Source organism: Lepidothrix coronata, unplaced genomic scaffold (assembly GCF_001604755.1).
Source record: "Lepidothrix coronata isolate B3197 unplaced genomic scaffold, Lepidothrix_coronata-1.0 Scaffold19, whole genome shotgun sequence".
Lineage (NCBI taxonomy): Eukaryota > Metazoa > Chordata > Aves > Passeriformes > Pipridae > Lepidothrix > Lepidothrix coronata.
In genome coordinates, this window is record NW_016690199.1 from 2812759 (window position 1) to 2836985 (window position 24227).

Below are 24227 nucleotides of genomic sequence, written 5' to 3' on the forward strand. Positions count from 1 at the left end.
TTAGTGCGTAGGAAGGCATAGAATGTGTTCTAAAGGTGGGTGCTGCTTCCAGGAGAACACGAGCAGGTGTACAGGAAATAAAAACATGTAATGCTTTAACTTGTGTCTATAATAGTGTAGGTAGTGCAGCTGAACTACAACAGTAGATTAAAGCAGCCTCGAGAACCCACCATCTATACTCAAAACACTTCAGGTTTTTAAATTTTAGACTAACTCTAGTCTGTTCATGTGGACTGAGTGCCCGTTTGCAGGTGGAACACATTAGATGTGCTCCTGGCGTACGTTGTCATATGTTACCTTAGCTTAACCTAAAAGGAATCCAATGCCTTTGTTCCAAAACAGCTCTGTGAGGTGAACCAATGCACCAGCAGCAGGAATGATCAGGCAGTTCACTTAAACAGCATGTTCCAGGTGTGAACTAATGCAAATACAGGCACACCCTTAGAGCCACTTACTGTGAGTTAACTGAGAAGTGTTCTCACTAAAAAATGTTGAACCATCTCCCCTATCAACTCATTGTCAAAACTCTAAATAGTACTGGGGAGAGACTGTTAGCTTTCAATAACTTCCTTTATTAGAGGAGAAAAAGGCTTGTAGGGAAGGGTTTGTATCTTTTGGTGTGATAAGAATGCTGGGGGTGAGAGGAAAAGATAACAAGCTTTCAGGTAATTAAATTATTTGAGTTCATTAACAAGCATATTTTCCTTTCCTATTCACAAGATTGTCTTGCCTATTTCGAAGTAGACAAAGTGTTTCTGTGACAAATCTTAGTGAATGAGTACTGTACTACCTATTAGCATAGAAGGATCTAACAGCTAGACAATATTGCTGCCTGCTATGCAACAAGTAATCTCTTAAAAGTTTAAACAGACTTTCTTATAGTTATTTTAAGTAAATAACTAATATAAAGCTATTGTTCTGGCCTATGCAACACCATCCTGTTCACGTCATTAGAAAATTTAGTGGTTTTCTATTTAAGGGGGTTATTTCTCCCCCACCCCTGAATGATGCATTTTGCTTCTGCTCTTAATGTCACTGTTCTGCTTCATTTTCCTGTGTTGAGTGTTTTGGCCCCAGCTTCCACTTGAAACATGATTGGGAGAAGCTCTCTCCAAAAGAATATGCTTAAAAAATATGTGTAAGTATGTCATAATTATCTTCACTTCAACCTTTGTAGAAAGAGCAATATACCAGTAAAGTGTAACCTGTGGCATTTAAAGGCTTATACCACGTTGCCTACATCCTCCCTGAGATTTTTTTTAATTTATTTTTAGGTCCCATATTCTGACCTAGATTGCAGAAATAGTCTTGACTTTCTTCACGTTAGTGGTTTAGGTGTATTTATGCATGAAGTTCTGACACAGATCTGCAGATAGGTGTAGAACAGAATTTATTTAGGTATCCTCTCGTTCTTTTCTATTACGAAGCTTTTTTCTTAAGGTTAACCAGAGTAGATCCGTGATTGGATGAGATGTGTGAGACGAAGTTTCTCAGCTGACCTTTCTGCACAGAAGGTTCAAGACTCTCAAATAACCAGAAGTGATTAAACCAGGAGAATAAACCGTGTATGAAGATAGTACAAAACATTTGAGTTAGGGTGCTCTCAGTGGTCAACTTTAACTTTTTTGTTGTGTTAGCAGATAGGCATCCTCCTTTGGGATAAGGAGGAGTTAATCATGCAAGGTGCTGAGAGACCATGGTTTACAGACCATCAGAGTCTCTTTACTGTTCCACATCACTTCCATAACTGCCATTGTAGAATTTATCATAAAATAGAGTCTGAATAAAACTTCCAGCATCATCAAGTCCCATCTCCTTGCCTGAGGAGGTCTAGTTAGACCAGGTTGCTCAGGGCCTTTTCCTCCCAGTAATGAATCTTTTTACATACAGCAGCATTGGATCTTGTTCCATCTGATTCAGAAATACTCAATTTCAACCTAGATTTCACTAAATAATTATAACACAAACATCCTCAGAGGAAAGCAAAGACCACTGTCAACTTTTTCCCTAATTATAACTGTTTCAAAAGAATGTAGGGAAAGCGTAGTTCCGTAGAAAAATCTGTTCTTTTGGACTTGATGAGTTTAGCTCTTTAATGGCCCTGGGGAAAAAAAAACCCAAAAAATGCAAATCTTATATTTCTTTTTCCTTTCCCCACTTCCTCCTGCTCCTACCTCTGAGGACATATGTACCTTTGAACTGTGTGTAGTGATGAGTGCTTCTGTAGGTTTCCCTGATGCTAAATTTACTACTTTAAACACACTGAGTTTCACTGTAGAAAGTCTTTTTTTCTTATCCTGGAATTCAGCTGTTTGAAGCCCCATTGTCGTATTATAGCCAAGTATACACTGAGCTGAATTACTGTGACTTTATCTACTTGTCAATGACAACAGTATATTTTCTGCACAGTTGCAGGTTTTCTTTTTTTAATCTGAAGACTGAAATGTTATCTAGAATTTTTGCTAATGTTAACTCCTGCCACCTCCCCTTTCTCCAGGCTTTTATTTGAATTCTCATTTTCTTTTGCCGCCAGACTCTCATCTAAGAAAAATGGAAGCCGTGAAGTGTGCCTGTAGAATTACCAGGTCTCTTCTGCAAGTTCTTGGTTTCAAGATAACTAGCAATTGTTCTTCTCTCCCTATTACACTGTGTTAATTCTGACCCAAAGGGATGCTTTGGTCTGGGAGCAGATGCCTGTACTTCAACCTCCAGTCAGGAAGTTACTAAACTGTAACAATCTATTTATGGTAGCTTCTTTGTACTGCTAATAACCCAGCAAAAGGCTAAGATTAAACCAGGCCTGATTTTTGTTTTGCATGTGCTGGGTTGTAAAGACACGTTAGAGCTGATGAAGTCAGCAGAGGGGAAGGACAAAGGAAGTAGAATCTTGATTCCAATAAGAATTTTCTTTGTCCGTTGAACAATGAGAATCCTTATGGATTCTCTATATTTGGCTTTCTTATTTAGTCAGATGTGAAAAATGTAGAACTGCAATTTAGTTGATTCTTTACTGGTGGGGGGTGCAGGGAAGAAGTAACTTTAGCCCACTGTTTGCTGCACTAGCAGTTTCCCTTTGGCTTTTACACAAGTGGTTGGTACTCGAAAAGGAACTCTGGTTTGTTTTTTTTCTTGATGATGTTGCTTTTGTGTCTGTACCTTTTGGACTTCTTATAGTGGCTCATTAACCTTTTTCATCCTTGTGTTTCGGCTTGATATTTTTCTCATAAATGACGACATGCCCGTTTCTGAGTTGGTTTCTCTTTATTGAACACATCTTGCTCTCAGGGTGAGCCAATATCCATGCAAACATTATCTTTTTAGAAGGAAGTGGAATTAATGCTGCTCTAGCACCTGCTAATATAGGATGCGACCAGACTTCCTGTTCAAGAGGAAATCCTAATTTACTCTTCCTTGTAAACTGAGGGCTGATCAGCTTACCACATAGTAACCTTTTGACTTGTAAACAGTGTGTTCCTTTGGACTGCTTTTAGCCTCTAGAAATTATTTCCCTCAGGCTTGGTGGCAACTTTAACAGTAAACTTTGACTGTGTTGAATATCATGAAAAAGCAGCAACCTTTTTTTATTTCTGAATTCATTTTAATGCCATCAAGCACACCTACAAACTCAAGTGGGTGCTTAAGACGCCTTCAAGTTCTAGAAGGTGTCAGTATTTTTCCTTGTACTCTTAAGTACCAGTGCAATGTTTAACAAAGAATCTTGTTATCCATTGGCTATGGAGAACAAATTGAGATATTGTGATTATTTGCTTTGTGATGCAGACTTTCAGCTCTTGAAAATTCTTGTTGTATGTGGGTGGGGAGTTGGCTCTGGCTAGGATAGTCATGGTGAATCACTGGCAGTAGTGCCAGGTTTGGCATAGATGAAGATTTGGGTTGGGGCCAGTAAAGTGCTTTTTTTATTGTTTATTACCAGCCTCTGAAAAGATTTTTCTGTCCTTGAGGAGGAAGGAAGAGATCAAATTTAGCAGGAGCGGTATTTGTTTCCTCTTACTGCTAATACAGCAAAGAAAACTGCATCTAAAATATGTGTGTTCTCCAGGCTTCTGACAGCCTTGCTCAGATGAGCAATTGAGGCCTCTGGGCTGGGAACACAGCTGAGGTTCTCCTTAGGGATCCCACAACTGTGAAGTTCTCAATGAGGAGCAGGTACTGGGACTAAGAGCTCAAAGTAGAGCTTTATTTGGAAAAAAAGAACTATATATGGAAAAAAAATGGCCTTGCAAAGATCTGTACCTAGTTTCTTTCTGCCGATGTAAATAGTAGAAATTTAAATACTATGCTGCCAGCACAACTTGTTCTGTTGCTCTGGGGATTGATCCAGCTCACTGAAACAGTGGAAGGGGATTGAATCACAAGGAACCAAGACTTCTCATTTATATATCTCCTCCTTGTCTTTTCTCACTGCACCCCAAAGACCTAATTTATTTTCTTTTCTTTTATACTGTTCAAAAAGTGGATAATAGAATGGTAGTGTTAAATCTAAAAAATGTACAGTTGCATTTCTAATGCTTTTCTTCCCCTAGGCATTAGGGCAGCAGTGGCATGCATGTGCCCAACTCCCATTCAGTGTTTTTATGCATCTCTTTGTTGCTAGTATGTCTCTTAAATTCTGTATAAGAAATACTCTTTAACAGGCAGAACACTTCTTTTGTTGGCTCAAAAGAGCAAGCTTACTATTTCTTGTTACTTAAAATGTGTGAAATATACGTTAAGAAAAAACATTAGTTTATGCCCTTTTCTTTTTTTTTTTTCTTGTAAGTTCAGACTTTTAACACTTTTCTATAGCCTAAACAGTTGCTTCTGTTACAGATTAACATAAAGATACTGGTCTCTGAAGAAATCTTGGGGGGGGAGAATTCAACTCTAAGCCAAATGAATTATTAATAGCTTTTGTTTCTGTTCTTGCTCCTCCTTTCTCCAAAGAGTACTTTTTCCATAGTGTCAGTAGAGAACACTGAGGCTATAACAGAGTAAATCTATAAGAAGGGTTCTCTTGAGAAATTAGGCCTTGAGAAAATTGGCAAGACTGCTGCCTCTCTGGCTGCCCTGGTCCTTTAAGGCTGTAGCACTCTAGAGCAAAGTAGCTATTATCTTGAAATTTCTCTTCATAGAAAAACCCTGTGGTGCTCAGTGCAGTAAGCCAGCAGCCTCCTTTTTGAAAAGCAATTTCAACTTTTTTTTTTTTTATATCAATCACAATTTTTATCCTAGTGTGAGATGATTATGTGAAGATGGGACTTGTTGTGAAAGAACAGCTAATTCATGTACAGTTCTCATAACACATAGTGCTTGGTGGTGTTTGTTGCCAGGGTATGTAATATGTTTGAAGCAGGATGAGTTCCAGTAAGGATGTTCAACAAGACTAGTATGTCCCTTCTAAACAGGATAAATAAAGTTTTGTTATCTGTTGCACATTGAGCAGTTGACCTTGTTCTTGAGAATGGTAAGTGTGGTGTTCTAAATACATGTACTGCTGATAATTAAGCATCATGTTGCTAACTTTTAACATGTGAACTTACATCTTAGGTGTCATTATGGTTGGCAAGGACAGTTCTGTGATGAGTGTGTCCGCTACCCAGGCTGTGCTCATGGGAGCTGTAATGAACCATGGCAGTGTAATTGTGAAACCAACTGGGGTGGCCTGCTCTGTAACAAAGGTACTTAACATTAATGTACAGGAAAAATAAGTTTAAGTTGCATGATTAACTGATAACTCATTAACCCCTTTTTTTTCTGCTAGTGTGCAACTACCTGAGTGTTTCTGTGCCTTAATTCTTTTATGGCAGATGGTGCCTAAGCATCATAAGTGTAAGAAGTTTAAGAAAAAAGGCTTGAATGGTCCTGACTCTTCTAACTCATGCAGTTGTCTCTTGTTCATTCTTCCTTGTTCTGTGGATAGTTACCAGATGACAGGCTAGCTCACGGAATACGGGGATGATGTGGGTGAATGCTGTTCAAGCCAGAAAGGCATCTGTGTATCTGACCAGGGATTGAAATGGTGAGATTTGTGTTCCTTGTTGATTGACACTTTTCTCTGTCCAGATCTGAATTACTGTGGAAATCACCATCCCTGCCTGAACGGTGGAACCTGTATGAACACTGAGCCGGATGAGTATCGCTGTGCCTGCCCAGATGGCTACTCTGGAAAGAACTGCGAAATTGGTACTTGTGGATATCACATCTATCTTTGGAAATCTGAAACTGTCTTAGGCATTCTTATAGGCTCAGTGGGGATATGCCAGCTCTGTCTCTCCTATCTAGTGCCTTATGCTGGCTCTTCAAAAAAATCATTGAGGGCAACAGAAATGCTGCAGCAATTTCCTTTGGATTTAGATGAGACTGGGAATATTTCTTCCCTTAGAGTTCTTCACTTCCTTAATCCTCACATGCAACTGGGCTGTAGTCTCATGGAAATAGGTTACACATGCACCTTTTCCTGTTACCTTTCTCCCCACTACCCATTTTCTTGTCTTCTGGCTTGCTGACAAACATGCATTTTATGCAAGCTGGGGTCTAAGGAAGGTAGCGGTGATGGACACTGTAGTTTTAACTGTGATGTGGGGTTTTGGCCCAGTTTTTAGTTGGCTGAATGTGTTAGCTATCCTTTTTAATCAACTGAAACTTAAATCTTTTAATATGGGACTTCTAATACTTTTGGATTAATAATGCAGATGTTGAGTACTATGGAAATGTGCTCAAACTGTCTTACAGAGTCACGTTGAGCAGTCTGAACAAAAAGTGTCTTCCCTGTTCCCATTACCAAAATGGAGGAAAGCATTTAAACCACATTTGTGATGAAGTATGGCTTTGTGACTTGAGTCTAACAGATCTGTGTCTTTCCAACATGAAAAACTGCTTCCTATCTCAACCACAGTACGAAGATAGCATGTTGCTTTTTTCTATTTGTTAGTGTGTGTTACACAAAGACCAAAATGTTCATATTCTGGGGACAATTTTGGTATTTGCAGACTTTTCATGATTATTCTCACTTTGGAGGTAAATGGACAAGTGTGCAGTTTTCTAGTTTTTTCCTATTTTGCTTTAAAGTTTTGATGTTTGAAGAAAAATTAGAGCTTTTGATTTAAGTTTCTCACATGTAGTATTTAGTTGGATGTTCTGTCATGATGGATTGTTAAATCCTTTTTTTTACATGTGATATTCCCAGTCTTCTCACTATGAATTTTGCTATTCCTTGATAGTTAAAAGTTCAGATAGGAAGTATCCATTTTTTTCTCTCACTTAACTGCTTGGTCTTAAGTTGACTAAGTATTACAGAAAGTTTTCAGAGTTAATCAGGATGTAGATCTTTGAACTTCCATGAAGTGCTGTTGTATTAAAGATACTATCAAAACTTGAATTTTGCTTCTACTGGTAGAATATGATGCAAAGTTTAGGCTAAAGTGGATGAAATCTTGTCTTAGCTTGTCCTGAAAGCTGTGGGGAAAGCACCTTGGCTCTTCAGGTGAGGAGGCAGTGAAAAAGGAGCCATACCATTGTTCAGAGCTGTTGTGATTATTAACAGTAGGTTGGTGTATGAGCTGCTTTAGGTACTAGTACGAAGGGTCATAGACGATGTAAATTCAGTTTTCAAAATGGATAACATCCCTGAAAGAAAGATTCCAACTGAGAAGGGAAGACACCAAGAGTGATGGCATAGAGCTTGTCCCTCCTCAACCTGATTCTTGCTTAGTGCAGCTTCTGCCAGTGTTACACCCTACATGGAGTGACAACGAGCAGCACTGCCCAGAACTGCCAGCACCTCTGTTCTTTGCTGTTTCCAAGGAACAGTATTAGAATGAAGCTAAACAGAACTTTGATACTTAAGTTACTAGTGCTGTTCAGACCTCTGAACACAGCATATCTGTTTTGTCTCACTGAATTTAAAAGAAGTGCTGCAGCACTCTGGAGGTGGAATTCTGGAAGCAGAATGTTAATGGGAAACTTTTCTAGTTTGTGGGATATTGAAATAGAGTGACCTGTCTCTGTTTAGGCTTTGTAGTCATTAGATAGGAAGGATGATGCACCTTCAGCAAAATCCTGCTTTAGTTTTCTACTGGGAATCTTAACTCTCTGCAGCTGGGAGAGGAAGGCTCCAATCTCATGTACTGGCACCTCTCCACTGCCCCTGCTCTTGGTCACTTTTAATCGATGCAGTTTTTAACCACAAGTTCTCCTTTTGTTGGATACTGGAAGAGTATTTAGCAAGAATGTCTTTCTCTCTCTCTTCCCAGCGGAGCATGCTTGTGTATCTAATCCCTGTGCTAATGGTGGAATTTGTCACGAAATTTCATCAGGCTTCAAGTGTCACTGCCCATCGGGCTGGAGTGGACCAACATGTGCTATTGGTGGGTATGCATTTACTGGTGACTAACCTGTTAGGATGGAAGGGCTGATGCAGCTAACTTGGTAACATCACGTTCTGTGGGTATGGAATTTGGTGGTAGTCTTTTACTTTACCTGACTTTTTAACAGCTAAGCATTGATGGACTGAAAAGAGGAGTGGTACTATGCAGCCAGCAGCACTGACTTGATGCAGTTGAGATCTAAAATAAAGGTTATCAAAAGCATAGTTGGACCATATCCAAAGAAATGCCCTGTTGGCAAAGGTTGTTTGACAATTCCTGACTCCTTAAACAGTCTAAAGGAAAATACAGAATGGTTTCATCTTAAGAAATATAAATGTGAGGATGAAGGGTTCTTCCCTTTCTTAAATGGTTGAAGAGTAGATTTGTACACTTAAATACTTAAATGTCTGGATTGAAAGACAGGAAAGTGGTTGAAATGTATTGTGGATCTCTGTAATTGGTTTTCCTGGGATTTGGAATACAGGTGGCTTATCCATCTTTAAACAGCAACTGTTCCCAAAAAAGACCAAAAAAGCCCCAACCAACCACGAAACCAAAACTGGCTAAACTTATGTCATGATCTAGGAACATGACTTTCAATCTGCAAATTGCTGGCAGATTGACTGAGTCTTCTTGCTGTTCGCAAATAGAAATTTTCAGAATTTCCCTTTGCCCTATCTTAGATGTGAGAAAAGCCTAAGTGAAAGTTAGGTTTGGAATGTTGGTTTGTTCCTAAGCTTGTTTGTACATTCTCCCCCTTCATCTCAAAATAACTTTAAACCAAAACCTGCTAAGCCCATCCTTAAGCCGTGTAATGGAAGGCGCACTCTGACTTTGCAGATATTGACGAATGCGCCTCTAACCCCTGTGCTCAAGGAGGGACCTGCATTGATGGTGTTAATGCATTTGAGTGCATATGTCCACAACAGTGGATTGGAGCAACTTGTCAGCTTGGTAAGTAATTGCCTTCCAAAGTTTTGATGACCACTGGAGATTGTTCCTAAGTGATGAATAACAGTGTATGTTTCTGGCATGATGTTTACTGAAGAAAACGTGGAATATGTTGTGTTATTGTTATCTTAGCTCCTCTTTAGTATGTCTTGAAGCCAGAAGTTTCAGGTGAATCTAACTATTTGAGCACCAACTTGAGCTTACTTATAATGCCCCATAACTTTTCTGTTGTAAAATGCAGCATTGGTGATGGTTCTTCATGGTGGCAGAAGAGTGACTTAAGCTTATGGGGGCAAGAAAGGATTTGCCCTGACTAACATATTATCTTTTTGAGTTTTGGGAAAGGGAAGAGTAAGATAACATGCATGTGCTACTGTAGGCAAGTGTGCATTAAAAACCTGTGATATATAAGTGGTTTTAGTGCCCTACCAATGTATAATGTGAGCTGCTGATGCTTTGACTGCATGGACACTTTGCTTGGTGCTGTGGTAATCTGTTTCTGGGTTTGTTCTTTATTCTATTCTTTATTTTCTCTTCTTTCACAGATGCTAATGAGTGTGAGGGGAAACCCTGTGTTAATGCTTACTCTTGCAAAAATCTCATTGGTGGATATTACTGTGACTGCATTCCAGGATGGACAGGAGTAAATTGTCATATCAGTTAGTATTTCTTTAGTATGTATGATGACAGTAGGATGTTTTGTTCTTTAAAAAAGATTTTCTGATAAGTGATAGTGCACATACTTGTACAAGAAAAAATATCTGTTGTCAGGATTTTTTGAATTTTTAGCATGAAAATTGAAAATAATGTTTGAAAACTTATTTTAAAAGTTAATAGGTATTAAAATAAGCTCAAATATACACTCTTCATTCCTATTTCTGAATGATATCATGTACTGATTCAATTTAAAATATTTTTATGCTAAAATGTTAGATACAAAATTTTGACATTTGACTCTTTTAGTATGTTGTAATAGAAATATAGAATATAAGTTTTTATTAGATATTTCTAAAAATGAGAATCTCTCAAGATATCAGGCATCCTTGCTTTCTGTTGAAACATATAGAAAAGTCCTTTCTGAAAATCATTTGTTCTCCCTTTTTGTACCAAACCCATACTTTACGGCTTAGTCTTCCAGTATAAATTCTAACACTTTGCATATTTTATCTCTAGATATTAATGACTGTCATGGACAATGTCAGCATGGAGGGACTTGTAAGGTAACTCTTACTTATTACATTCCATATTGAAAATTAATCTTTTTCTGCCTAGTTATGAATTCTGTAGTTTGGATTTACAGGTTGTTTAAATGAGGTTAAATATTAAAAGCGTAGTATTACACTTGCAGACTCTCGCACTCCTTTCACAAAGTAACTTTATGTGGTGCTACAAAATAACTTTTGGTGGTTCCCAAATCCAGAATATAGAAATAACTTGAGTTTTTGTGAGCAAGTTTTATCAATAAACAAATCTTTCCACTTTTGCTTCTTTTCTTCCTGCCTCTGAAGGATGAAGTGAATGGTTACCACTGCTTGTGCCCTCGTGGTTTCACAGGAAAAAACTGTGAGGTAGAAACAGATGAGTGTGAGAGCAATCCCTGCCAAAATGGAGGCCGGTGCAAAGACCTGGTGAATGGATTCAGTTGCCTGTGTTCACAGGGATTCTCGGGAGTCTTTTGCGAGGTGAGGGCAGTGGAGACATTACTGCAATACTTCTCGTGGATTGAATTCTTGAAAGAAATATATCTCTGGGTTTAAATGGGAGTGACCAGAGGCTGAGGCATTACTGACTGTCGTAGCTGTTACCTGATACTCTGAATAAGCAAATTTGTTGTGCAGTGCTGTCATAGTAGCTCTAACACTTGAATTTGCAGCCTGATAAACTACAAGTTGTTGCATATAGGTGTTGGCCTTCCTAAGTGTTTTAAGGCTGCAAGTATTCCTTAAGCTTGAAACATTTTCCTTTGCAATTGTCAGGACCTTCGTCCTTTTGTTACACTAGAATGCTTTAAGTTCTCATCCTGATAACTCTGAAGTAATCCTACTGCTGTTGCTAGGAGTATATTAATTATTTATCAATTATCTATATTACATATAATGTAGATAATTAATATAATTATTAAAGGCAGGCAGATATGGAAGTATTAGTTCTCAGAACTTTGAGATCATTTTAGGAACATGTAGTTCCAGTGCTTAAGGATTCAGATATAAAATATTGAAGTCCTAATGATAATTCCTGAAGTACTTCTTGATAATGAAGATATTCCTCTTTCTAGGGAGAATGTTAGACTTCTTGATGTAAAATTATTTTGCATTAAGTATACACTTTCTGGCTTTTGCTGACAGTCAAATCCATGTGAGTGTTATGCTTAGCAAGGCAGCATCAACTGGAGGCATTACGTTAGAGTTTTGTTGGATTTGCTCCAGAATTTTTTGTGGAGGACATTGGAGTGATCTGTCTTAAATGCTGAAGCAATTTTATTCTATTATTTGCATTGTTAAAGAAGCAGTGCCCTCCTTTTATTCAAAATTAAAAAGGGCTGCAGGTACCAACCAGTTTAATAAAACTGGTGCAGCTCATGAACCATTTCTGCATAAGGATCATAACCCGAGTGCCCTACTCTGGGCTGATTCATACAGCACTGTGTAACTAAAGTTTTAGCAAATGTGCTTGAATAATAGGGGAGAGTTGGCTGCTTGCCTTGTGTGTTGCAGGAAATATCTACCATTGATTCCAGATGCTAAAGTACCAGCTACTGAACTTGCATTGGGAAGGGGAAATTTACACTAATGGAAGGAAACAAATGGAGACATCTGATAGAGGAGATCTGAGAATCTTTCTCAGCCCTTAGCTATTTTTTTTATAGTTTGCTTTGAATGTTCCGTATGAAAGCACGAAATGGCTTGCTGAAATTGTATGTGCTCCTCTGAATTAAATACTTAGCACCATTTGTGTTCCTTCTGCTTTGGCTAATTTTGCATTTTTCTCCTATTTAACTACTGAACTGCTAAAAATAGGGATGAAAAACCGCTATTGGGCTTAATTTTATGTCTGTAAAGTTGAAAGCTGTCTTTCTCCCAAGAGAGATGTGAAGAAGGAAAAACTGACTTGGGGGGAGAAAAGCAATCCTTAAGAATAACAATTTGGAGGAAAGATACTGTGATGTAAAAATATCCCTTTTGAGGCTGCTTTGTGGGTTTTGAGACCAACTTAGGGCATCACGAATCACTGATCCTGTGTGTCAGTCTAAAGCAGAAAGCAGCAGAATTGTTTTGCCACAGCAATGTCTATGTTAAAGGTTATATTGTGAAAGCTGGTTTTAAATTTTGCTCTCTGAATCAGATGGTAAGAGTTCAAAATGTACCTCATGTATCTGTGTGTAAATTGGCACGGTGACAATATCTGTAAGAATAAGGCCCTGAGCAGCTGGGTCTAACCAGACCTACTTTGAGCTGGAGGTGGGGAGTAGCTGACCTCTAGAGGTCCGTTCCAAGCTGTGTGGTTTTGTAATAAATTCTCTGTGTTAATTGAGATAGGAAGAGAAGTTGCTCTAGAGGATGGGATTTTGTTCAGGTTCTGTGTATTTTAAATCTCTTGCACACACAAAGCCGACAAGTGCGCTGGTATTTAACTTGCATTATAGCACTTAGTCCATGAATGTGAAGGACAGAGAAGTGACTTAAAGTGATCCACAGCAGTCACAATGAGATGTCTCTGAATGGCTTAAGTAACTCTTTGATAAGTTGTTGCAAATGTGCTGATTCAGCTTCCTGCAGAGGAGTATCTTCTTAGCAGTGGCACAGATGCTTTGGGTTAGGATGGACTAAAGTAAGCTGAAGTTTGTGTCTTGCAGGATGGAATGCAATATGTATGATTCATAAACCTTCTTAAACCTTGAGGTTCCTTGTACATTAGCTTCATCTGTGTCTTTGGCAAAGCAGATAATGCTGCCTGCTCCTGGGAAATGAAGCAGCTGCTGCTAACTGTGGTCTCTCTTACAGATGGATATTGATTTCTGTGAACCTAACCCTTGCCAGAATGGGGCTAAATGTTATGATCTGGGAGGAGATTATTACTGTGCCTGCCCTGATGACTATGATGGAAAAAATTGCTCTCATCTCAAGGACCACTGCAAGAACAATTCTTGTAAAGGTACCTGCTGTTGTCCAGAAATCTGTCGTGATATAGTGGTGGTACATTGTAAAAAAAAAAATAAATAAAAAAATAGTATTGTTTGGAATAGAATAATGCAGAAATGTTATTGTACTCACGTAGACTTCATAAAATAGCGAGGCAGTGAGAAGAAATGCTCCTTATAGACCATCTACCTATAGAGGTAGATGGTAACTTGTAGGTGACATAAAATTGTGATTTAGTTTTAATTTTTGTCTAACATGTATAAAATTAAAAACTGATGATGCAGGTCATTACTCTGATGATACACTTCTCATTCTTAGTAATAGACAGCTGTACAATAGAAGTCTTCACTAATGCTACCCAAGAAGGAATCCGTTTCATTTCATCTAATGTTTGTGGGCCTCATGGACGATGTATTAGTCAGCCAGGAGGGAACTTTACCTGTGCATGTGACAGAGGTTTTACTGGAACATACTGTCATGAAAGTAAGTAGGAGTTGTTTGTAAATTATTTTTCTCTAAAAACTGTAGTTTTTGTTCTGAAGCTTTACAACATAGAACGGAACATTTGGATTTTAATAAAATTGCACAGAGCATTGTTTTGCATGTACTGCTTGAAATTCAGTTTCTTCCTGTAGCAGTTGTCTTTGTAGTGGTTCACACTTCCTCTGTGAAAGAAAACTGGCTTTAGTCCAACTTCAATGTGAATGTGTTAGTGCCCACTACCTTTATGTACAGTCATAGAAGCCATGGGTTTCTCCAGCATGAGAGTGATAAAGAAGGGACTGACAAATTGACAGCACAGCTTAGTAGCACATGTATTCTGGTCTAGGTGTTTTTTAAACACCTGGATATTTTTGCCAGGTAAACTTAATGCTCTGGTTTGACTTGCTGCATGAGGGACAATACAGCTAGGAACCTTACCAGGCTTGAGAAGAGGTGTTTGAGCCTTTCTTTTGCATGTATGAATGAAGTAATAACTTTGTGCTACTCTTCCTAGAGGCACAAGTCTACATTGCTCCTTTAAGTAGGGGAGAAGAGCCTTGTGCAATAATTGTTGACTTTTTGTTGTAGATATCAATGATTGTCTTGGGAAACCTTGCAAGAATGGTGGGACATGCATCGATGAAGTTGATTCATTTAGATGTTTCTGTTCAAGTGGCTGGGAAGGAGAATTGTGTGACACAAGTGAGTACTGCTAAGTGTTGCAGGGTCAAATATTACAGCTTTGTTGTAACAGTTAGAGGTGGTATGTAGTTAATAATGGGGTAGTTTCTCTGTTCTGTAATTACAGGCTTGTTTGCAGAAGTGTTTTCAGGAAGATATTCTGGGTAGCTGCTCTAGAAGTCTGTTCCTTTAATAGGAGCAGGATCTGATTCTTTGGTATAGGAGAAGAGAACTTTTTTTCCTGGGAATAGGCAAAAATGTTGTCCAAGAAGTGTACTAGGCCAGTTCATGGCTAAGTCACCCCAGAGGAAACTCTGGTTGTTTCTTTTTATGCTCTGAATGAAGCCCCTTCTAAAACATGATGGCAAGGACTTGCTGAGACTTATTACAGGACATGCATGAATTCAGATGTGAAATAGAGACTGAGAAGCTTTTGGCAGCTATTGCTGTCGAAAGAGCCTTTTGTGTGGTCTAAATGAAGTTTGTTCTGGAATAATTATGTTCACCTATTAAAACGTTTGTCTCAAGTGAAAAGAATTTTCTCTAAAATTTATGTTTGTGTATATGTTTAATGTGTGTATACTTACACATGGATGTGTACATATGGTTAAGCCACCTAATGGCTCTAACTCTGTTTTGAAACATAAAGCAGAAGAAGGGGGCCTTAACTGCCTCATGTGAATATCCTGTGTTGGGGCTCCTTTTCAGGACACTGTGGTCCCTACTAGAAAGCTTTTTCTGAAGTTCAGAATACAGCTGTTTGTAAAAATTAAGTTACTTTGGTGCTCTACTTAGAAACCATACTGAATGGTCCTTCTAAGCTGTCAGAAAATCTTTCATAATTCATATTGTTCTGTATTATATCAGAGTTTTTTCCTTGCTTATATAAAGATAACCTTGTAATAATTAGGACCGCCATCTTCCTAAATAGTACAAAATTTATTTTCTTTATAGAGAAGCATTTTGTATTTTCTCATGGCCTTGGCTGGGCTAGATCATCTAAGTTGAATAACTGTTTTTCTAGATTTCAATGACTGTTCTCCTAACCCATGTCACAACGGTGGCCGATGCATTGATTTGGTAAATGACTTCTATTGTGAGTGTAAGAATGACTGGAAAGGCAAAACTTGTCATTCACGTAAGTGTTCTTTGCTTTGATCTTTAGATTACCCAAGGATTTGTTTTCTTTCTTCTCAAGGGACTAGAGTTCCTGAAATTTAAAATAAAACAATTGCAGTGAAAAAATAGGCACGTTTTCATTACCTCTTCCATTTTCCCAGTCACAAAATGGAACACTTAAAAAACGTATTCCTTCATGTAGTGAAACAGTTTTGTAAGAGATGTCCTTAGATTCCATTCTTTGGGTTGCTTACCATAATACAACAAGTGGAACTATGTGTTTCTGGTACTGTTGCATTTAAATATTAAGTCTCTTTTAAAGTACTTTGGTGATTAAGAAGTACATCTTTAAACTCAACAAGAGGAATGGAAACTAAAGTTGCTTTGTTGTGATGTATAGGTGAATACCAGTGTGATGCAAACACTTGCAGCAATGGTGGAACATGCTATGATGATGGAGATACATTCCGCTGCTCATGCCCTCCAGAATGGATAGGAAGCACTTGCAACACTGGTAAGCTTTCTGAATTATCTACAGGGGAACCCAGAAGAAGTAGAGAAGTGTTTAAATAATAAAAAAAAATTGTTTAGTAAATAGGCAAACTCTTCTGGCTAGTTCAGAGCTGTTCCAGTTGGGTGGTGACTGAAGTTTAAAGTAACTTTTTCTACTCACCTGACATGATACTGATTTTTGGGAAGCTGTTTTCCTCTGACTGCATTTCTGGTCTCTTCAATAGCTTCTCCTGAACAGTTTTAGAACACTTGGGCTTGTCTTAATTTGTCTATTAGTCTTCAGAGGCCCTGTGTAAGGGTTTTCCTGGGAACTTAGTTCCCCACTTGGCTTGTGGAGTCATAATGTGAATAAGTTTGTGATCGAGAGGTGTCTGAGCAGGCATACTCAGGGAGAATGGAATGAAGTGCTTCTTCCTGGGGGATTTGCAGGGTTACTGCCTGCTGTAGGGAACTACTCTTGTTTTTTTGGAAATTCAGTGTAGTATCTGTGGTGCATCTTTCTGAAAATGAAACTTCCATTAGGACCAGGAAGCTGAATGAAGGTCATTCAGTACAGTTTTTCTACTTTTTTAGATACATTTGCAGCTTTTTATCAAAACCTGAACTTTAAATACTAGTACCTTGTCATGAAGAACACCTCATGATCTGGGTAACTCGCTGCCAAAGCAATAATTTAGCAGTATATGAAGAATGCTTACACAGATGGGGAAGAAAATAAGTAATTCTTCTTAAATAAAATTTCATGGTTCAATTAAACAATTGAATTGGGAGGATGGTGAAGGTAGGTGAGAGATTATCATGCGATGTGACTATTTTTGGAGCCTTTTGATCTTGTGAGTCTTGAACTGTTGATTTAAATATTGTTTAGGATTGGTGATATTGACATACCCAGATGATACATACTCTTTGCTTCCTGTGCTAAATACAGACCTTTTCTGTTTTCAAAGCTAAAAACAGCAGCTGTATTCTAAACCCTTGCATGAATGGTGGAACATGTGTTGGCAGTGGAGATTCCTTTTCATGCATCTGCAAAGAAGGATGGGAAGGACGTACATGCACACAGAGTAAGGCTTTTCTCCTTTCTTCCCCTGCATTCCCCTGGGATATTGGGAGTGTCTGGCAGAGAGCTTTTAACTGAAACAAAGCAAGTTTATAGGGTTCGTGTGCCAAAATATCTGAATCATTCAGAGTGGGAGGTAGGTAAAGAAGACGATGCTCGAGTAATGAATGAAGAGTTTGTCATGCTTCTTTTTGTATCTAGTCTCTGCCAAAATAAGGCTCTCAGCCTTCTGTAAAAATATAGCTTTTGGAAACATGTGCAGAGCAGAAAAATCCTCACAGAACTACTAATTTTAATAATGAAAACTATACAGAAAGGTGAGCAGTAGCGTATAAGCCATTTTCTCTGAGGATAGCAGTAACTACTTTGACATACCAATACAATGAATTGCTTAGGTGGAGTAAAGCCTGCAACTTTGTTTATTTTTTTTCCCCCGAGGCATAACACTGGGGGAGGGAAAATCTAAATTTCAGCTCTGTTTTTACTTTAAGTCTACTGGTGATATGATAATTGAACTTTCTTTACAAGTGTGGAAGAAAACATTCAATTCTGTATTATTTTTCTTTACTTTCCTTGTCAGATATGTTGTTTTCTAAACTGTAGTATTATGTATTAGAAAATAAATTGTGCCACTAGTTACACTAGTCTGTATTGTTCTTTTTTATAGACACCAATGACTGCAACCCTCATCCGTGGTAAGTGTGTGAACTCCAGTTCTGTACCTGTGAAAACAAAAGTGAGCACAGTAATATAGATTTCCATTTCAGATTAGAACTAATTCTACTCTGAAATAATTGAAGCCAGTCTCTCTAAAATATCTTAAAGCCATTTTTTTTGCCATGCCATATCTATTCTTTGACAGCAACAAAGACCACAAAACAATCCTGAGTCGATTCTGTATGAACAGATAAAAGTATTTCAGTGTACTCTTTGTGCTAGAGCTGAATAGTAAATTACAGTGATATGAAGTGAATCAGACTTGATAACATTTGAAGCCTTTGCAACTGAGCAGAATAAAAAAGAAAAATTGAAACCTGTTCATTTGCAATAAATAAATTTAAATGTCCTGTTAAATGAGTTACTATGTCTAAATGTGTTTTAAAAACAAAATTAAATTTTTGGAAGATACAATGGGAATATTTTGAATATAGAAGTTGATATTTATGGTCAAAGGTGAAAAACAGTGTGTGGATGAAGCAATCTGCCTTATCTTTCTCTGTGTTTCATGTATTAAAAAAGAAACAAACTTGCAAAAGTTTGGGCTTTCTTTATGTTCACTTGGAATTGTTGTTCCATCTCCTTGAGTTCTGTGGATATACTTCCTCATGCATTTGTAGGATGTTGCTCTTTTAACAGGTGACTTACTAAGCAATATTGTTTGTCTAGCACTATACTTTCTCTGTTGATAGCAATAAATTGTCCCCTTAAACAGCAGCAGATGCTTTAATTAACAGAGTTTTTTAACTGGAGACCAATGAAATAATGCAGATGGCTTTTTTAAGTAGACCTGTATTATGAATTAATAGGGACCTTTTAATTCTGCATTGTTGAATAGTGAGGGAAAAATAGAATAGGGACAATGGAAATTTGCATTTGAACATGCTGCCTAAGACTCGTCTGTAGACTAGTGAGTCTACCCTGAGAATGCTTGGTGTAGTGACAGGTTTATTATTTTTACAGTTACAATGGAGGCATCTGCGTTGATGGGGTGAATTGGTTTCGATGTGAATGTGCACCTGGGTTTGCTGGTCCTGACTGCAGAATTAGTAAGTACCTGCGTGGGTAAAGGCCTGAATGGTTGAACCATTCCAATGCACAAACTCCTGGTGACCCTTTTTGTGTTAGGTTAGCTGACTTCCAACTAATGAAGCAGAAGCCACCTGTTAAGCCAGGTACTGATACCTTGTGAATATTGCCAAGTTATATGCCTTTATTAATTTCATGAAATGGAGCTGAAATGACTTGGCCTAAATTACATTGAAAAATTTGGTTTCTGGGTTTCACTGGACAATTCTGAAGGTTCTGGGGTGCTGGTTTCATAGAAGCTTAAGTTTTAAATATTTTTCTTGACAAACAGCTTGTTGGTAAAGGTGATGTGTATCGACAGGTGTTCCACTTAACATAAGAAACCAAAATCCCCTGAGACTTCACAAATGAAAACAAAAACATCAGGAGTGAAGTGCTGGCACATGAATAACAAAAGTATGATAAAGGTCTTTCAAAGCTAGAAAACAAACCTGTTGCACTGCAATTATTCTAAGGATAGAGGCTGAAAAGAAGGGAGAGCAACAGACCCTAAAAATGCGTTGAAGTGTTGTAGAAGAATCTGGTGGTGGGGTTTTATTGTTTGGTTGGGTTTGGGCATTGTTCTGGGGGGGTTTTTTGATGGAATTTTACCATTTTGACTTGTATGGGATAGATACCTTATTTTTACCTTATTTCTACTTTGGAAGATCAGACTTTGAGTCTTCTGTAGCCTCGAGGCTTTTGGGCTTGGTCCTTCCACTCCATCAGTATGGTGAATGTGCCTTCAAGTTAAGACTTCATCCTCATTCTGGCTCATAGAAAATAAACCACCACCTCTAGTTGGAGGGCAGCTGCAGCACTTGTAGAAGCATCAGCTTAGTGATCTCTGGATACAGAACCAGGGATGGCAGATCATCCTGTATCTGGGTCCAGACACCCAGAAAGGGATATCAAATTCTGCTTGGGTGCTTCTTGCCCTTAAGGGTAGGACAAATACAAATACTGTGCTTTAATGGAACTGCAGATGTTTTTTACTTGTTTAGATTGGTATAGACAGAAGGAGTAGCTTTGACAAAAATGCCTTTTATGGATGATACAGAAACAGAGTTAAGTCACTTTTTTCAGCATAGGATGGAGACTCTTAAACCTACATAGCTTGAAGAGAGAAGGAAAGAGTAGTTAAATCCCACTAATGTTTAGATACTCACATGTTTATGTAAAACTTCATCTTAGTGCACTTTTGAAGGAAGCTACAATAGAACCAAAAGCCCTTCCCTATCCATTTGATTATTTTCTATTGCTTACATGTGTAGCAGTCTCACTACTGCCATTTATTGTGTTCACTTTCAAAGTTTAGTCCTTTAAAGACAGAAAATGAACTGATACTGTGTGTTGGACAAGAACTGGTATTTAAACAGGTTTTTTGAGGGGTTGGGACTGAATATGAATGCCATTTGTATTCAGTGGATGGAAACCTTTCAAAAGATGCTTTGGAAGAGAAAGGTTAAGGTTGAAAATGAAGAAGTTGGTGCCTGTAGCTTCTGAATTTGGACTCTGTTGCCTTTTGTAGACTGTTGCATAAATTAGTATTGGTCAATTCCCCAGGATAACAAATGACACCTTGCCATGCATCTGAATGCACTATGCTTCCCTGCCTTTTTCCATAGATTTCTACAGCTAAACCTCTGAATCTTGGAAGGTGGGGGTTTTTTTAAGAGGCTTTCGTGCTAACTATGTATGCACTAAATTAATCTGCTCACTTATTTCAAGGTTATTGATGTTCATCAAATGTGTTACAAACCAAACTGTTATTCTTCTGCCTCATGGTGACTTGTATTGCACTAAGTCACTTTTTTGAGCATTGTTGAGCAAATTAATTGTTCAGCTCTTGCACTGTGATAACTTCATGAAAGCATGTGCTTTTCTAGGAAGCCTAAATGTCTGAGTTTAGCACTAGAACAGGATGTGGGACTTGTTCTATAGCTGAATGTGGAGAAGGCATTAGCACCTTCAGCTCTCCAACACCTCTGCTCTGTGAGATGAGTCAGCATATGACTGCTGTTTTAATTACCAGAACTTCAATTAGGGTGCAATTATGAGAAATCTGTTACAGGTTACTGCTGAAATGATAGAACTGTTTAATTAGGAGATGAATTCTGAGGAGAAACCGTCCTTTGCGTTTAGAAAAGGAGGTATTGTCAAATTACATCTCAGTAAATTATTAATTACAATGTTCTGTGTCTTTGTCACTGAGTTTTACCTATTTTCTCTCTAGATATTGATGAATGCCAGTCTTCCCCTTGTGGATATGGTGCCACCTGTATAGATGAGATAAATGGATACCGATGCACTTGTCCCCCTGGAAGAATTGGTCCAAGATGCCAAGAAGGTATTCCTATATCTGCTATCAACCTCTACCCAAAAATCAGTAGGGCACAATGTAGCCAGTATAGAGTTGATATACAGTAGTCTGATGTGTAAGGAACAGTAGCTAGTATTTTTTTATTTAAATTTGTATGGTTTTAACTTTGAAGAGATGAAGTGTCTGAGTGTGGTTTTGTTGATTTTTTTTTTTTTTTTTTAGTCATTGGAATTGGAAAGCCTTGCTGGCTTAAAGGAATGACTTTTCCCCATGGGAGCCGGTGGGAACAAGAGTGCAACAGCTGCCACTGTTTGGATGGCCGTATTGACTGCACCAAGGTAGGCATTTTGAGCTATTTTTTTAAATTCTTCTGGCTGAAATTTGCTGTTCTTCGTGCACAAGTTTGTATTTGTCTCTCCTAAATTTCCTTTGTTTAAAAAAAAAAGTTACTTCCTGTAAAAGTACTTAAGGATTGTCTTTATAATCCTAAGTACTGTCCTGCTCTCTACCTGCTAGAACAGGCTCTCTAGAGCTCTTGTTACAGAAAATGAAATATTAACTGGAATAATGATCCTTGAAAGGATAAATAAATTAGTCTGCTAAAACTTTCCAAACACAATTTTAGAGCTCTTAATTTTGTGTAACATTAGTTCCAAGGTGAAGGACATGTTGGAAGAAGTTTTTTCAGTGGGTATTAATTGCCTTTTTGTATTGTCCTTTAGTGGCTTTATGAACTGACAGATTTCAACCTTTATTTATTATGGACTATATCCTGGTGGTTGTGACTTAGAAAAAGTAAAACTAACCTAAATGCAGATTGGACATGTGTGTTAGTATATGTGCTCCAAGCCTTTCTGCCCTCCTGAGGTAGCATTTCTCAGTGGATTTGTGGTACCTGTGCAACTTTATATCACAGCTGGAGAGAGAGAAGGAAGGTTGGTGCTGCTTGGCAAGTTGTAGGGCTAAGTGGGTGGCTCCAGCTGAGCACTAGTAGCACTTAGAACATTGCCTAACATGGCAGTCTCCCATCTTTCACTGGGAGCACCAGTTAAAAAACCTCCAGGTTTTATCTATCCAGCATCTTTTTTTTATTTTTAGCGAAGTGCACACTGTAGGCAAAGAAGTAGCTAAATCTTGCACTTAGTAATTTAGAAATGCTCTTTTAGACCCTTTATGGTGGTGTGATTGTGAGTTTGAGATGTCTTCAGAAGATAACAGTATGTGAAGGTAACTAGAATCTCAAATGGTGGGTGCTGTAAATGCAAGTTATCAGTGTGTGGTATTTGGTTCTTTCCTGCATAACAGAACAAATTCACTTTCTCGCTGACAGTTGTGCTTTAAGAATCTGTAAGTTTCTACACTAATAGCTGTAGAGTATTATGTAGAATCTTAAAGGTTACATGGAATCACAGAATATCCTGAGTTGGAAGGGACCCACAAGGATCCTTGAAGTCCGACTCCTGGAAAGGAGCTTTGTTTGGAAACTCCCTGCACCTCAGTAATTTATGGGTACCAGCATACTGTTTTCTTTTGGGAGTGTGGTTGAAGTGGCAGTGCTTATCACCAGTGTACATCAGCTCTTAACATATTCAGCATTTTCTGTCAAGGGTCTCAGCACAAATATTGAAGAAATTAATCTTTGTGGAGATATTTCTTTCTAGATTATAGAAGCCTGGATGACTAGGTTAAAATAAATACTTAAATTTCTGTATAGCTCAGTTATGTGGGACAAATCCACAAGCTTCTAAAGAGATGTGCCCAGTCAGTGGTTTCTCAGGTTATTTTTGCCCAGTTTTTTACTCTTCTGTCCGTACAAAATGTCCTCACTTTGTGGAAGAGCAGCTCCATCTGCTACTAGACTACAGCAGTATCAAAATACGGATATTTTACAGTCAGCAGCAGATGATGACCATCTTACATGAATTCCTTATTTTGATTTGAGCAATTACCTGTAACAGTACTTTGTTTTTTTAATTTCTAGGTGTGGTGTGGAAAAAAACCTTGTCTGTTACACAAATACTGGGATAGTTCAAATAACCAGTGTCCCATGGGTCAAGAATGCCAGGAGAAGTACATGAAATGCTTTCAGCCACCATGCACAGACTGGGGAGAATGCAGTGCCTCTGAACCTCTGCCTATCAATATCAAGTGTCTGCCTAATTCTGGGTACTTGGACAATGACTGTGCTAGAATTACTTTAATTTTTAACGGAGACAAAGTCCCCCAGGTAAGAATAGAATTCATAATGAAGTATGGTAATATATGTAGAGATCTATTCTATGGCACAGCATGGAAGATTAAGGTTTCTAGTATGACCTCTTGCTATTATAAACTTGCAAAATCCATTACTAGACTCCTCTGTTGCTGTGAATTGTGCTTTGTCTAAAGGGTGAGGCAAAATTGGGGTTTGTACAGAATATTTTATTTTCTTTCTTTAGTCTTGAACTATTTACATTTCAAGATGGGCTCAGGCTGTACTAGGATAGTCATGCAAGCTCAGTTTTTAACCCTTCATTCCAAAACCCTGTTCTTCACTTTTCTGCCCTTTCTTGCTACTGTGTTTGCTGCCTTCATTGGGTTTTAGTAACTGCAAGAACTCAAGGTGTTTATTTTTCCGTGCCATTTTTCACTTGAGCTAAAAACATACCATCTCCCTTGCTTCTAACAGGGCACTACAACAGAAAATATCTGTTCTGAAATCCGGTATTTACCAGCTACCAGGACTGTTTCTAGGGACAGGACTCTGATAATATTATGTGATCTGTCTTACTCTACAGAGAATGCAGTGGAAGTCGCTATTGTAAGTA

The 24227-nt window shown here is 38.2% G+C and overlaps 1 protein-coding gene across 1 annotated transcript in view; it reads left to right on the plus strand.

The window, feature by feature from the left end:
* The window catches only part of JAG2 (jagged 2), a 70623-nt gene that overhangs the window by 40026 nt on the left and 6370 nt on the right, over nt 1-24227 (plus strand). The window contains exons 6-24 of the mRNA XM_017807609.1: nt 5548-5678; nt 6064-6183; nt 8253-8366; nt 9207-9320; nt 9863-9976; nt 10491-10537; nt 10826-10999; nt 13319-13469; nt 13775-13939; nt 14528-14641; nt 15645-15758; nt 16140-16253; nt 17200-17316; nt 17980-18007; nt 18993-19078; nt 21334-21447; nt 21643-21758; nt 23402-23647; nt 24089-24220. Coding sequence (XP_017663098.1) covers nt 5548-5678; nt 6064-6183; nt 8253-8366; nt 9207-9320; nt 9863-9976; nt 10491-10537; nt 10826-10999; nt 13319-13469; nt 13775-13939; nt 14528-14641; nt 15645-15758; nt 16140-16253; nt 17200-17316; nt 17980-18007; nt 18993-19078; nt 21334-21447; nt 21643-21758; nt 23402-23647; nt 24089-24220 — 2311 coding nt within the window. The remainder of the gene's footprint in view (nt 1-5547; nt 5679-6063; nt 6184-8252; nt 8367-9206; nt 9321-9862; nt 9977-10490; nt 10538-10825; nt 11000-13318; nt 13470-13774; nt 13940-14527; nt 14642-15644; nt 15759-16139; nt 16254-17199; nt 17317-17979; nt 18008-18992; nt 19079-21333; nt 21448-21642; nt 21759-23401; nt 23648-24088; nt 24221-24227) is intronic.